At 36.0% G+C, this 13,337-nt stretch overlaps 1 protein-coding gene across 1 annotated transcript; it reads left to right on the forward strand.

Moving 5' to 3' along the window:
- The first annotated feature begins 896 nt into the window (after positions 1–896).
- LOC126063997 (olfactory receptor 8J3-like) lies at positions 897–1,841 on the forward strand. The gene has a single exon (XM_049862556.1). The coding sequence runs from the start codon at positions 897–899 to the stop codon at positions 1,839–1,841; it is 945 nt and encodes a 314-aa protein (XP_049718513.1).
- The last annotated feature ends 11,496 nt before the right edge of the window (positions 1,842–13,337 follow it).

Below are 13,337 nucleotides of genomic sequence, written 5' to 3' on the forward strand. Positions count from 1 at the left end.
AAAAATTAAGTTTATTCTTCAATTCCTAATCACTAAATAAAAATAGCAATCCAAAATTAAACAAAAAAACATAGTGGAAAAAATATGAGAAATTGCACAAACTCAAGAGCAAGAAAAAGGTCATGAAAGAGAAGGAAAAAGTAATGTTATACAGTAAATTACAATGCAAACTTTATAGAAGTGATTTTAAAAAATTGATAGCTATCATTAAAAAATAAAACTGAAGGAGTATAAGTGATATGAAAAATAAATCTGAAGACATACCTCCATACAATCTTGTCAGAGGTAATGAAATAAAAAAATATATATATATATATCATCTATGAATAATAGAATTAGCAAGATCAACATAAATTTAATAGAAGTTGTAAAAAGATAAAAAAGAAAGACTACAGAGGATGGGTCAGGGTAGTGGCTAGAATTGTCTATTAGCAAACAGCAGGAAAACTTAGATTAAATATCACAAGGAACCATTACATTATTTGGAGACAATGTCTCAAGCCTTTCTTATATACAATTGGCAAACATATTAATTGTGGTTTAAAACATTTGCAAGTAAGTAAAATATTCAAATTTTAGTAATAGTGCATGAGTTTGGATTATCTGTTTAATTTCCCATACTAGTAGTTTCTCTGTCCCAAATGATTATGAAAAAGTATAGGATAAAAATAAGCTTATGACCCATGGGAGAGTAAAGTTGAAACAATGCCTAGATTGTTTTTTAATCAGAACTAGCAACGTCTTGAGTTTAGTAACTGACAGAATAATACATGACTGAAGAAAATCTCAGCAAGGAATTATCTTTCCCATCTATCGGCAGTCACAGAAAATAATTCCTTGAAGTTTTAACTCCTTTTCCTTTTATTCTTCCAACAGGTGAATTTCCACACTCTTACATGGCTCCTGAAAATGTCACCGCGGTGACGGAGTTCATTCTCATGGGAGTCTCAGACAGTCCTGAACTTCAGCTCCCTCTATTCTTTGTCTTTCTTGTGTATGGGCTGACCATGGTAGGCAACCTGGGCATCATCACCCTCACCAGTGTGGACTCTCACCTTCAAACCCCCATGTACTTTTTTCTCCGACAGTTGGCTGTCATCAATTTAGGCAATTCTACCGTCATTGCCCCTAAAATGATGACGAATTTCTTAGTAAAGAAGAAAACCACCTTTTATTATGAATGTGCCACCCAAATGGGTGGGTTCTTGTTTTTCATTGTAGCTGAGGTTTTCATGCTAGCTGTGATGGCTTATGACCGCTACGTGGCCATTTGTAACCCCCTGCTCTACATGGTGGTGGTATCTCGACAGATCTGTCTTTTGCTGGTATCCATCACTTACGCCTATGGCTTTTCTACAGCTATTGTGGTTACTTCCTGTGTATTTTCTATGTCTTATTGTTCTTCCAATGTTTTCAACCATTTTTACTGTGACACTGTTCCTCTGTTAGTATTGTCCTGCTCTGATACTTACTTCCCAGAAATAGTAGTCTTTAGTTCTGCAGCTACAAATTTGGTTCTCTCCATAACTGTAGTTGTAGTATCCTATTCCAACATCGTCTTGTCAATTCTCAGAATACGTTCATCAGAAGGAAGGAAAAAAGCCTTCTCCACATGTGCTTCACATATAATGGCCGTCACAGTGTTCTATGGAACACTGCTATTCGTGTATTTGCAGCCTAAAACTGACCATTCATTAGATTCTGATAAAATAGCTTCAGTGTTCTGTACACTGGTGATCCCTATGCTGAATCCTATGATCTACAGCTTGAGGAATAAGGATGTGATAGCTGCCTTCAAGAGATTCCTGTCAAACCCATGCTATTCCTTTAAACCATTGTAATTTTAGACTAGTTTAGTAAGTGATAAGAGAGGGATTAAAGTAGGTTGCAGGATATTAATGTAATGGGAATTTTCATAAAAATTGAGTTATACATGTCATTGTCTGGTTTCTTTCATTAATGTATATATATACATATGTATATTGCATTTCTTTCATGTTGTAACATGTATCAGAATTTTGCTTTTTTAAATTTAGTGGGTATACTATATTTTATTTATTTATTTACTGTTTGATTGACGCCTGGATATTTTCTAATTTTTAGCAATTACAAATAATGCTGCTATGAATTCTTGAGTAGCAGTCTCGTGTGAGTATATAATTTTTCATTTCTCTTGGGTAGAGATCTAGAAGCAGAATTGATGGGACAATTGGTAAGTCTATATTAATCCTTTTAAGAATAAAGTGTTCCCCCAGCATATAAGAGGGTTCGCTATGAGTTGGAATAGACCAGATGGCAACAGAATATATATATATATATGTATATATATATATATACGTATATATATATTTGACTATGAGAGTCCCAGTGTCTTCACATAGTTGCCAATCTGGTGTTGTCAGTCGTTTTGACTTGAGCCATTTGAACGGGTGTGGAGTGGCACTTTGTTGTGGTTTTAATTTAATGATTTTTGCAGCATTTGCAAATGCTTTCTTCCATTCTATGGCTTCTCTTTTCATTTTCTAAGTGATATATTTTGAAAATCAAAGGTCTTCATTATTGAGGATTATCATTTTTTTTTCTTATATCAGGCTTTTTTGGTATTACATTTGTAAAATCTTAGCTTAAGTAAAGTCATAAAAATTTTCTCTTATGTTTCCTTCTAGAAGTTTTATAATTTTGTTGCTTAACATTTTTGCTTATGATCCGTGACCCATTTTATTACATTTATGTGTAAGGTGAATGCCAGGGTCTAAGGTTTTTTTTCTTTTTTTTTGCATACGACTATCCAGTTGTCCCAGGACCATCTGATGCAAAGACTAAAAATTTCCCACAGAATTTCCTTGACGTCTTGGTCAAAAAGAAATTGCTCGTATATATAAAGCTTTATTTCTTGGCTTTAAATTCAATTCCACTGATGCAGGTATCTATGTTTATGTCAATGATGTGCTGTCTCATTTATCTAATTTTATAATAAGTTTTAAAATAGAGCAGAGTAAATTATCTTACTTTGGTGAGATTTACCAAGTTCTTCCCAGGAGTCATTCTGGAAGTACTACCTTTTTCTCCTCTGAGATATAACCAAAGTTAACCTTCATAGACTTTGATACTGCCGCTGGAGTTGACTATTTCCCTTTCCAGTCTCACCTTCTAACCATCATCAAGGTTCTTTAGTGGGAAAAACTTCTAATAAATTGCTTTCACTCAAATTTCTGCCTTTGCAGCTTCTGACTGGAGACCTCAACTTAAACAGTATTATAATTTCTATATTCTACATTATTTCATATTTTTCCTGAATATTATGTCTTCTGATAAAAAAATTAGTTCAAAGCATTAAAATATTTCATTATTAGAGTATATTAGAATAATTAAAATCTGAAACAAAAACAAAACCCAAAGCCTGATAATATCAATTACCAGTGAGGATGTGGAGCAACAGGAACTCTCATTCATTGGTGGCAGGCAGGAATACTCATTGCTGCAGCAACTTTGGAAGACAAATTGGCAAATTCTCTTAAATCTTAATGTAATCTTACTATATGTTCCAGCAATAACATTCTTAGGATTTTACTCAACAAATCTGAAAACTATGTCCATGCAAAAATCTGTATGCTAATATTTATAACAGCTCTATTCATACACGTAAAAAAACTGGAAGCAATCAGGGTGTGAAACATCCATAAATGGAATACTATAAAATAAAAAAAAAAAGAATGAGCCTTCCATCCATGCAACACGGATGGACCTTAAATGCATATTGATAAGTGACCGAAGCCACTCAGAAGGTATATACTCTGTGAGCCCAACTACATGACATTATGGAAATGCCAAAACTATAGAGACAATAAGTTAATAATTGTTGCTATGGGTGGTGGAAGGGAAAGGTCAAGTACGTGAAGCAAAAGGGATGTTTTAGGGCAATGAATCTATTCTGCATGATGCTTTCATGATGGATACATGACACTACGCATTTGTCAAAACCCACAGAGTTTTACAGCACAAAGAATAAATCTTAATGAGTGCAAAGTTTAAAATAAATCATTTAGGAGGCCAGATGATCTCAGAATGGAATGTGGACTATGACAAGACAATCTCACTATATTGCAAATACATGGACCAATCTCACTGAATTGGGTGGGTGAAAAGGCGCTGACAAAGTAACTTTGGAAATGAGTGGAGTGTGTTAAGACTAAAGGCAAAGTAATTTCATATAATATTGTATTCTAGTTTATGAAGTTGTTTCTCATGTGAGTAGAGGTTAACAATTCTGAAACCGTTATTCATGTATGCTGAAATTTCAGGATTAAGTGGATGGCAGATGGTGGGGCCCAGGTTTCTCACTTTTAGACTTCTGCCTGCACTAGCTACCAATTAATATGAATTATGATTGCTTTGACTCTCTTGCAGACTTAAGAGCTCTGTGTATCAAGGTGGCAAGCTTTCTTTATTTAGCATGGATATTCTAGCTGAATATTTACATGTATTGATATGTGATGTAAGTAGTTTCTTTTACTTCTCACATCAATCCCCTTGTGATATGTACTAGTACATTTTATAGATATGGAGACTGAGAAATTGAATACATAACTCACCAGGGTCCAGGATTAACAATACCTAGAAGGCGATAGAACGAATTCAGTTCCTAAAGGCACACTATTAATCAGTCTTTCTGTTGTATTCTTCTTACTTTAATTCCCAATATAGGTTTGAAACATAAGGTTTGTATTTTTTTAAATTTGTATCTCTCATTCTAAATGATATTTTTTCAAGAAATACATCTTGTCCTCCTAACATCATTTCCTCAAGTTTCTCATTGATCTATGAAGCAAAATTATAATTTACAGAAGAGAATATAGGACATCAGTAAAACATTGCACAATTTGCGAATTAAGTGCGGTTTACAGTCTTAATTTCTCATGGTAACTCTGCATAAAGGGCTTCTTTTTATTTTATAGTTCAGCAAACATGCTAAGAAAGATTAAGTAATATGACAAAAGGTCCTTAATTACTAATACATGGCACTATCAGGAGAAACCCGGATGGCATAGTGGCTAAGTGCTACGGCTGACGCCAAAGGGTCAGCAGTTTAAATCTGCCAGGCGCTCTTTGGAAACTCTATGGAGCAGTTCTACTCTGTCCTATAGGGTCACTATGAGTCAGAATATTCTCGACGGCAACAGGTTTTTATTTATTTATTTATTTATTTTTGTGGGAGCACTATTAGAACTCAAACTTTAAACCTCAAAACCAAACCCACTGCCATCAAGTCTATTCTGAATCACGGCAACCTCATGTGTTACAGAGTAGAACTTCTGCTTTGGATTTTCTTGACTACAATCCTTATGAAAGCAGGTTGCCAGGACTTCTCCATGGGACTGGTAGATGTGTTCAAACCACCAGCATTTGGGTTAGTAGCTGAGTTCAAACCATTTCTGCCATCCATGGATCTGGACTTAGACTCTATTTTTGTATTTCTTATGCTATATCGTTCTACCTCCTTTGATGAAAGATCTCCATTATTGTAAAAAATAAAATATTTGAATGTACTTTTAGGTGAAGTTAATCAGAATGTATGGACAGAATGTGGTGTAAGACTATAACAGAGCATGAGAGAAAAGCATTTTTACGAAATGCATAGCTTCATGCAAGAAGTTCTTTGGGAAAAATGGCAAGCATCATATACCTTTACCCAAAGGATGATAAATTCCTTGTAGACATAAATATTTAACAATTTTAACAGAAACTTGACTACCTATCTATAAGGATAATGGAGGATAAATAGAGTTTTATGTTTTCTCTTCATAGACATGTGCAGTAAAATCATTGGTACAGATCCTAAGTATAAAGTGATAAGTACACTTTATGATGGAAAAGCAGTGAGGAAAATTTCATGGAGGATGGAAGAAATTGCTAGGAGATAGTTTTAGGAAGTGGTAGTTGTGTTTGTGTTTATGAAGATGGGGCTAGTTTAGAATGGAGTTTCTTAAAATGTGCTTGTGCATCATTGGTAGATTGCAAATTAAATTTAGCAATTTTGAATCAGCATTCTTTCCCACTTTGGGATTTCTGGTCTAAAAGGTTTATGTTTCCTTCAGTGTTCATGTTGGTCATTACACATAAAAAAATAAAAAATAAATCACCTTTTTCAGGGTCCCATGAGGAAATCTGACACATTTATTGGGGATAAAATAAAATTGAATTTACACTTTTTGAAAATTGTTACTTACCCCGTTGTAGTTGCTCAATAAATGTGTCAATTGAAATAAATCATAACCTACAACCTGTTCTGAGACAAGCTATAGTACATAAGAGACGTTAGTGAATTTTTAACTCTGATTTATACACTATTTAGTCATGGCTAAAAAAAAAAAAAATTTTTTTTTTAACTTCAAGAGTTATAAATAAATTTACAAGTTTTTTTTTTCAGGAAGTATTTTTTGTGTATAAATAAGAAATGATATTTAGAGAGAGAAAAGAGATAAAATGTATCCATGTTTTAATAGTAAGGATATGTGTGTTTTAATTGTAAGAATTCTTAATTCTATATCTATGTCATCCTAAATTAAAATGTAATGGCAGATAAAAAACTAGAGCAACATTAACTGATCCAAATCTATTTGAAACAGTTCTATTTCAATCTAGAAATATATATGTAAAAGAAAAACATATGTATTGCTTTCAATCATATAATTTACAAATTGGAAGATGTGCATTTCATTATTATATCAAGCAAAATGTAGAAACAATATAACTATCTAACCCCAGAATAAACAGGGTATATTGAGAGCAAAATGATGAGAAACTCTGTACTTCCAAGTCAGAAAACCATGGATGTACTACGTATATACTACACACTAGTCATCTGACCTTGCTTTAAGTTCTCAACCTGTTTGAGGGTTTGCTTCTCCAACTGTAAAACATAACAATTTTATCTCCATAACAAGGTATTGATGAGTATGAAATGAGGTAAAAAAAATGTCTTAAGAAGATTTTTCATTGTTTCTTCCTTAGAGTTAGCCATTTTTAGTTTCTACATCAATCTAATTTTTAAGAAGAAAGCAACATCAGGATTGGAAGAGGATTTATTAACAACCTCTGATATGCAGGTGACATAACCTTGCTTGCTGAAAATCAAGAGAACTTGAAGCACTTACTGATGATCAAAGACTTCAGCCTTCAGTATGCATTATACCTCAACATAAAGAAAACTAACAACAACAACAACAAATAGTAACATCAAGATAACTGGGGAAGAAGATGGGAGTTGTCAAAAGTTTCATTTTACTTGGATCCAGAATCAGTGCCCATGAAAGCACCAGTCAAGAAATCAAAGGACAGAGGCGGGGCCAAGATGGTGGAGTAGTCAGATTACTGTGGTGCGTCTTACAACAAAGCTCTGAAAAAAAAACAAGTGAATGGATAATATATGACAATCTAGGAACCCTGAACATCAAAGACAAAGTTGAGATGTTGGACTGAGGGGCAGGAGAGGAAAGACAGTTCAGGAGTGAGGATTTGTCAGACCTGACCTGGTTGGCACCCTTCAGGCTGAATTGGCCTACGCACACAGGCTGAGGCAAGCAGTAGAGGTCGGGATGTGTTTTTCACATTGAGAGAAACCAAGGAGCGGAGACTGTGCACAAGACTCCCGAGCCAAGGGAAAGTGGTACTGGACTGAGAAAGTTAAATGCAAGCATCTAACCTACCACACAGGATCGAAATAACCCTACTGGGAAGTACCTCTATCCCCTTCACCTGCCCCCTCACTGCTCTGCTGTGATTTCGGGCCAGACTCAGTGATTGCCAAGCCCCCTGGGACAGAAGATCATGCACACTGATCCACTCTCCCAACTTTGGAGAGGGAACAAATTAACAAACTAATAACAAACAGGAAAAAATAATTTTCCAGCTCCCCTAAACTACAACCTCAGAGCAGCACAGCTCCTTTGCCCAGGCACAGGCATAAAGGGTCCATGGATTTTGCATGCCTTTTACCCCTGCTTAGACCTGTGTGGGCTTATTTTAATGTGTACCCCCTCGTGAGCATAGTAAAACAGGGTACCTACCTGAAGCCTATTTTCAACTGCAACAGCTAAGGGGGAGTGACATATTTGTGACATTTGACACCACCATACCCATTAAGCAGGGTCCTCATCTAGCCACATCAGGGGTCTGAAGACTGGTGGCTTCACCCACTCTACCTAGCCACCGAAGACAGGGGTCTGAGAAGAGTTGGTGCCTCCCAGTTCTTACAGCCAACAGCATTGGGTGCCCAAGGTCTGGTACAAAACCCATCCATCTATGAGCTCTAGGGAATAGGGACATTCATTCCACCCAACCATTCAGGGGCAGCCATCAGCCCCCCCATACCCTGCTCAGTACATAAACCCCTACTGCTGCCAGTTACTTGTGCCTGCTCCAATCATCCCTACGTAGCCCCACCCATCTGGGACTGTAGGTGAAAGTCTGCACCAAGCAGAAGTTGACCAATGACCTGGCCACCTGAGCTGAATCCATACAAGAAAATAAACATATTCCTGGGCTCACACACCTAGTAGCAGCTTTAACCACCTGGAGATAGGACGTGAGGGTTTCAAAACTCCAATAATCGAACTAGCTCACACAAGCAGCCTATTTGGGCATACCAGAACAAAACAAAACATGAAGCTAGGACACAGTAAGCAAACATAAAATAAATAAATATAATAATTTATTAATGGAGGCAACTGCCAATATCAAATCACGTAAAGAGGCAGACCATCATGGCTTCAGGAAGCTGCCAAAACAAAGAACCAAGAAAACTCCTGGAGGAAGAAACAGTCTTGGAATTAGTGCAGGTAGAATTCAAAAGATTAATATACAGAGATCTTCAAGAAGATCAGGCAAAATGCAGACCAAACAAAGGAACACATAGACAAAGCAACAGATGAAATTAAGAAGGTTACACAAGAGCATAATGACAAATTTAAAAGGCTGAAAGAATACATAGACAGACAACAAACAGAAATCCAAAAGACTAACAATAAAATTTCAGAATTAGACAACTCAATAAAGTCAGAGAAGCAGAATTGGGGCAATGGAAACCAGAATTAGTGAGATTGAAGGTAAAGCATTGACACCAATTTATCTGAGGAAAAATCAGATAAAAGAATTTTTTTTAAAAAAAAATGAAGAAACCCTAAGAATTATGTGGGACTCTATCAAGAGGCATAATCGATTGGTGATTGCTTGGAGTACCAGAACAGGGGGAGGTAATAGAAAATACAGAGAAAATTGTTAAAGATTTGTTGGCAGAACACTTCCCTGATATTGTGAAAGATGAAAAGATATCTATCCAAGATGCTCATTGAACCCCACACAGAGTAGACCCCAAAAGAAAGTCACCAAGACATATTATAATCAAACTTGGCAAAACAAAAGATAAAGAAAGAATTTTAAGAGCAGCTAAGGACAACCGACAAGTCATCTACACAGGACAGTCAAGAAGACTAAGCTCCGACTTCTCAGCAGAAACCAGGCAGGCAAGAGGCAATGCGATGACGTAGACAAAGCCTTGAAGGAAAAAAAAAAAATTAGCAGCCAAGAATCATACAACCAGCAAAGCTGTCTCTCAAATATGATGGTGAAATTGGGGCGTTTCCAGATAAATAGAAGTTGAAGGAATTTGTAAAAATCAAACCAAAATGATAAGAAACACTAAAGGAAGTCCTCCAGTTAGAGGGTCAATAACAGCAGGTAACAACCTAAAACTACAACACAGGACAGAACAACCAGATATGAACCCAGATACGGAAGTCACAAAGATAAATCAAAGCTAAAACACTGAAAATAGGGAAACAGAGACATCAATACATAAAAGGCAATCACATCAAAACAAACAAACAAAAAAGGACTAAATAATGTAGTTATAGAACTTTCAGGAAGTCAAGGTGATATCAAGAAATAAAAGATTGGTTTAAACTTAGAAAAATAGAGGTAAATGTTAAGGTAACCACAAAGGAAACTAACAATACTGCACATCAAAATAAAAGAGAAGCATAAAGAACCGGCAAATACCAAATCAACAACAACGAAAAAGATGAAAAGAAAATCCGTAAAGAAATATGACACAGCACAGAAAACTAAGTGGGACCAAAAAACTGTCAACCACACACACACACCAAAAAAGTCAAAATGACAGCATTAAGCTCATACCTATTAAAAATTACACTGAACGTAAATTGACTAAATGCATGAATAAAGAGACAGATGGTGGCAGAATGAATAAAAAAAAAACATGATCGTCTATATGCAGCCCTACAAGAGACACACCTTAGACTTAAAGACACACAAAAAAATTAAACTCAGAGAAAGGAAAAAATATATATACATATAAATCAAGTAAACAACAATCAGAAAAGAGTAGGATTGGCAATATTAATCTCAGGTAAAATAGACTTTAAGGTAAAACCCACCAAAAAGGATCAGAAAGAAAACCGTATAATGATTAAAGGGTCAATACACCAAGAGTACATAAATGTAATAAATATTTATGTACACAATGACAGGGCTCCAAAATACACTAAAAAAAAAAAAAAAAAAACCTCTAACAGCATTGAAAAGAGAAATAGAGAGCTCCACAATAATAGTAGGATGCTTCAACACACCACTTTCAGGACAGACAGAACATCCAGAAAGAAGCTCAATAAAGACACAGAAGAGCTAAATGCCATAATAACCAACTTGATCTCATAGACGTATATAGAAAACTTCATCTAACAGCAGCCAAGTATACTTTCTTTTCCAATGCACTGGGAACATTCTCCAGAATAGACCACACATTAGGTCATAAAGCAAGCCTTAACAGAATCTAAAGCACCAAAATGTTACAAAACATCTTTTATGACCATAAAGCAAAAAAAGTAGAAGTCAATAAGAGAAAAAGCAAGGAAAAAAAATCAAACGCATGGAATCTGAACACCCTGCTCAAAACTACAGGGTTATAGAAGAAATTAATTATGCAATAAAGAAATTAATAGAATCAAATGAAAATGAAAACACATCCTACCAGAACCTTTGGGACACAGGAAAAGCTATGCTCAGAGGTTGATTTATAACAATAAATGCACACATCCGAAATGAAGAAAGGACAAAAATCAAATCAAAACATTAACCCTACAACTTGAACAAATAAAAAAAAATAGAGAGCAGCAAAAGAAGCGCTCAGGCACCAGGAGAAAGCAAATAATAAAAATTAGAGCAGAATTAAATGAAATAAAAAATAGAAAAACAATTGAAAGAGTTAACAAGACCAAAAGCTGGTTCTTTGAAAAGATTAACAAAATCGATAAAGCATCGGTCAAACTGACAAAGAAAAAACAGGAAAGGAAGCAAATAACCCAAATAAGAAATGAGATGGATGATACCACAACAGACCCAACTGAAATTAGAAGAATCATAACAGAAGTCTATGAAAGACTGTACTCTAACAAATTTGAAAACCTAAAGGAAATGGAAAAATTTCTAGAAACACGCTACCTACCTAAACTAACACAAACAGAGGTAGAACAACTAAATAAATCTATAACAAAAGAAGAGGTCAGAAAGGTAATTTAAAGGTAATAAAAACAGTCCTGGCCCTGACAGCTTCACTGCAGAGTTCTACCAAAGTTTCAGAGAAGAGTTAACACCACTACTACTAAAGGTACTTCAGAGCATAGAAAAAGACGGAATACTCCCAAACTCATTCTATGAAGCCAGCACAACTCTGATATGAAAACCAGGTAAAGACATAACAAAATAAGAAAATTACATAGCAGTACCCCTCATGAACATAGATGCAAAAATCCTCAACAAAAATTCTAGCTAATAGAATTCAACTAAAAAAAAATTCAACTACATATCAAAAAACAATTCACCTTGACCAGCTGGGATTCATGCTGGGTATGCAGGGATGGTTTAATATTAGAAAAACAATATAATCCGTCATACAAATAAAGCAAAAGACAAGAACCACATAATCTTATTAATTGATACAGAAAATGCATTTGATAAAATCTAACACCCATTCATGGTAAAAACCCTCAACAAAATAGTAATAGACAGGAAATTCCTCGACATAATAATGGGCATCATCCTAAATGGAGTCTGAAAGCATTCCTGGGAATGGGAACCAGAAAAGGATGCACTTTATCACCACTGTTATGCAACATTGTGCTGGAGATCTTCGCCCGACCAATTAGGCTAGAAAACGAAATAAAGGGCATATAAATTTGTAAGGCAGAAGTGAATGTGTCTATATTTGCAGATGATATGATCTTATACACAGAAAACCCCAAAGAATCCATAAGAAAACTACTGGAACTAGTAGAAGATTTCAGCAAAGTACCAGGATACAAGATAAACATACAAAACTCAGTTGGATTCCTCTACACCAACAAAGACAACGTCAAGGAGGAAGTCACCAAATCAATATCATTTGCAATAGCCCCCAAGAAGACAAAATAGTTAGGAATAAGTCTAGCCAGAGATGTAAAAGACCTATACAAAGAAAACTGCAAGACAAGTACTACAAGAAACTTAGAGACCTACATAAGTGGAAAAATATAACTTGCTCATGGAGTAGACTCAACATTGCAAAAATGTTTATTCTACCCAAAGCGATCTGTAGATACAGCATAATTCTGATCCAAATTCCAATGACATTTTTTAATACTTTTTATTGTGCTTTAAGTGAAAGTTTACAAATCAAGTCAGTCTCTCACACAAAAACCCATATACACCTTGCTAAACACTCCCAGTTACTCTCCCCCTAATGAGACTTCAATGAGACAGCCCGCTCTCTCCCTCCACTCTCTCTTTTTGTGTCCATTTCGCCAGCTTCTAACCCCCTCCACCCTCTCATCTCCCCTCCAGCCAGGAGAAGCCAACATAGTCTCAAGTGTCCACCTGATCTAAGAAGCTCAATCCTCACCAGCATCCCTCTGGAACACATTGTCCAGTCCGATTCATGTCTGAAGAGCTGGCTTCGGGAATGGTTCCTGTCCTGGGCCAACAGAAGGTCTGAGGGCCATGACCACCGGGGTCCTTCAAGTCTCAGTCAGACCATTAAGTCTGGTCTTATAAGAATTTGGGGTCTGCATCCCACTTCTCGGCTCCTCCCTCAGGGGTTCTCAGTTGTGTTCCCTGTCAGGGCAGTCATCAGTTGTAACCAGACACCATCTAGTTCTTCTGGTCTCAGGATGATGTTGTCTGTGGTTCATGTGTCCCTTTCTGTCTCTTGGGCTCGTAAATTGCCTTGTGTCCTTGGTGTTCTTCATTCTCCTTTGATCCAGGTGGGTTGAGACCAATTGACGCAT

This window comes from Elephas maximus, chromosome 20 (assembly GCF_024166365.1).
Source record: "Elephas maximus indicus isolate mEleMax1 chromosome 20, mEleMax1 primary haplotype, whole genome shotgun sequence".
Lineage (NCBI taxonomy): Eukaryota > Metazoa > Chordata > Mammalia > Proboscidea > Elephantidae > Elephas > Elephas maximus.

What these genes read in the sequence shown, in the direction of transcription:
- LOC126063997 (XM_049862556.1), top strand. Translation starts at nt 897, where the DNA reads ATGGCTCCTGAAAATGTCACCGCGGTGACGGAGTTCATTCTCATGGGA.